This window comes from Aplysia californica, unplaced genomic scaffold (genome assembly GCF_000002075.1).
Source record: "Aplysia californica isolate F4 #8 unplaced genomic scaffold, AplCal3.0 scaffold00010, whole genome shotgun sequence".
NCBI lineage: Eukaryota > Metazoa > Mollusca > Gastropoda > Aplysiida > Aplysiidae > Aplysia > Aplysia californica.
The window spans coordinates 1,565,283-1,566,957 of record NW_004797280.1 but is presented as its reverse complement, the minus strand read 5'-3'; the positions used below and the strand labels follow the sequence as shown (position 1 = coordinate 1,566,957).

The 1,675-nt window shown below is 42.9% G+C and overlaps 1 protein-coding gene across 1 annotated transcript in view; it reads right to left on the bottom strand.

The window, feature by feature from the left end:
• Nucleotides 1–1,675, bottom strand: part of LOC101860064 (U3 small nucleolar RNA-associated protein 15 homolog) — a gene marked incomplete in the record, with an annotated part of 89,638 nt that overhangs the window by 65,901 nt on the left and 22,062 nt on the right. Inside the window, 1 exon segment of the mRNA XM_013083124.2 lies at nucleotides 723–846. Coding sequence (XP_012938578.1) covers nucleotides 723–846 — 124 coding nt within the window.

Here is a 1,675-nt window from a genome sequence, read left to right as displayed (position 1 = left end):
AGTAGTAGTAGTAGCAGCAGCAGTAGCAGCAGCCGCAGCAGCAGCTTTAGAACGACATCCTAAACTGTAGACCTCATGATAATAGCTTTCGGGATCCAATGCAAACATAATGTTATAATTTATGCATTGACCTTGCGAGGTTATTCAGCACATTGTCCCTAAGACTACCGCCGAAACTAAGTCAATGTTCTTGAGTTGGTAATATTACTTAAGCAGAAATCGAAGAGAGAGAGAGAGAGAGAGAGAGAGAGAGAGAGAGAGGGGGGGAGGGGGGGCAGGCAGACAGACAGAAAGACATACATACAGACAGAGACTCAGAGACAGACACAGTGTGTTATAAACAAAAAGAGAAGGAAAGAGTGACAGAGAGAGGGAGAGTAAAAAAAAAGACAGACAGACAGACAAATTAACACAGAGGGGAGAAGACAGGCAAGCAGACATAAAAATGTACATGCATACATGAGAAGAGTATAAAGGTGCAAGATTAAATTCACAAAGTCTAGCACCTATCTTCGAGTACAGTTGACACACTGACGCAAACAGTACCTAAATAGTACATAATAGCATCGTAAAAAAGGGTAGGTACATTTGAAACTATGTGCTTTCACAATCACAATTTCAACAAGTAGGCTCGTTGATGCCCGATATCATTGAGAAGTCTTTTTCGTGTGTATCGTCTATTGCTTGCTATCTTACAAGAGTAGCTATTCAGGACAACTCACCTGATGGTCTTGGTAAATGTGGATCTCCTTCTCTGTGGGGATGTCCCAGACACGAACAGTTTTATCATTCGCGCCGGAGAAGATGCGAAACTGGTCATCTAGGAACTTGGTGACGTGAACAGGACTGAAAAAAAAAAATAATTGCATCTAGTGGGAGATAACACGAGAGGCTTTGTCTGAAGCAGTGCCTAAAATAAAAGAAGAAACACATTACATGTCTCCAAAACACACACACACACACACACACACAAACCCCAAAACAAAACAAAAAAAAAACAAAAAAAAGAAAGAAAATGGACGGCCAATATCGTCATCCACGCCAAGAACAGGTTGTACGTCCATATAATAGAAATAGACAGAACATTGCGAAATCAACTTAAAGTAACAGCAAAACACCATTAAATAATTTTTTCCATTTTGACTTTTGTACTTTGGTGACACTTGCCGTGCCTCCGCCCCCCTCCCCCCTTTTTTTTTTTGGTAAGCGTTTTAAGGCGCTCACAACTGCATAAGGTCATATGAGCGCGTGGGACCATTTAACATTTTGAGTCAGTTGGGAATTTTGAATTTTGCCCGGGTGACGGCCGAAGCCTACTCTTATCGATTTTAGAACACGAAGGGATCTTTGACGTGCGCAGCTTGCACACGGGGCCTCCAAGACTTTTTGCCCTTGTCCAAGAAGGCTAGGTGTAGATCTTTCCTACCAGAAGATCAGGGGCGTGGCTGAAAGACGGCAGTAAGAAGGGACCAAAGATAGGCAATTGAAAGGCTGCAGAAAGGAGGGGGCAGAAAGTGAAGACGAAAGCAGATAACAGAACATTGCTAGAGAGCAGGAAAGGAGTTGAAAAGGGACAATTTTAAAGAAGAAAAATTTCCTGTCGCTACCCAGATTCCAACCCCAGGACCTTTGAATGAGAGGCGAACACCTTAACCTCTAGGAGGCCACGAGAGCC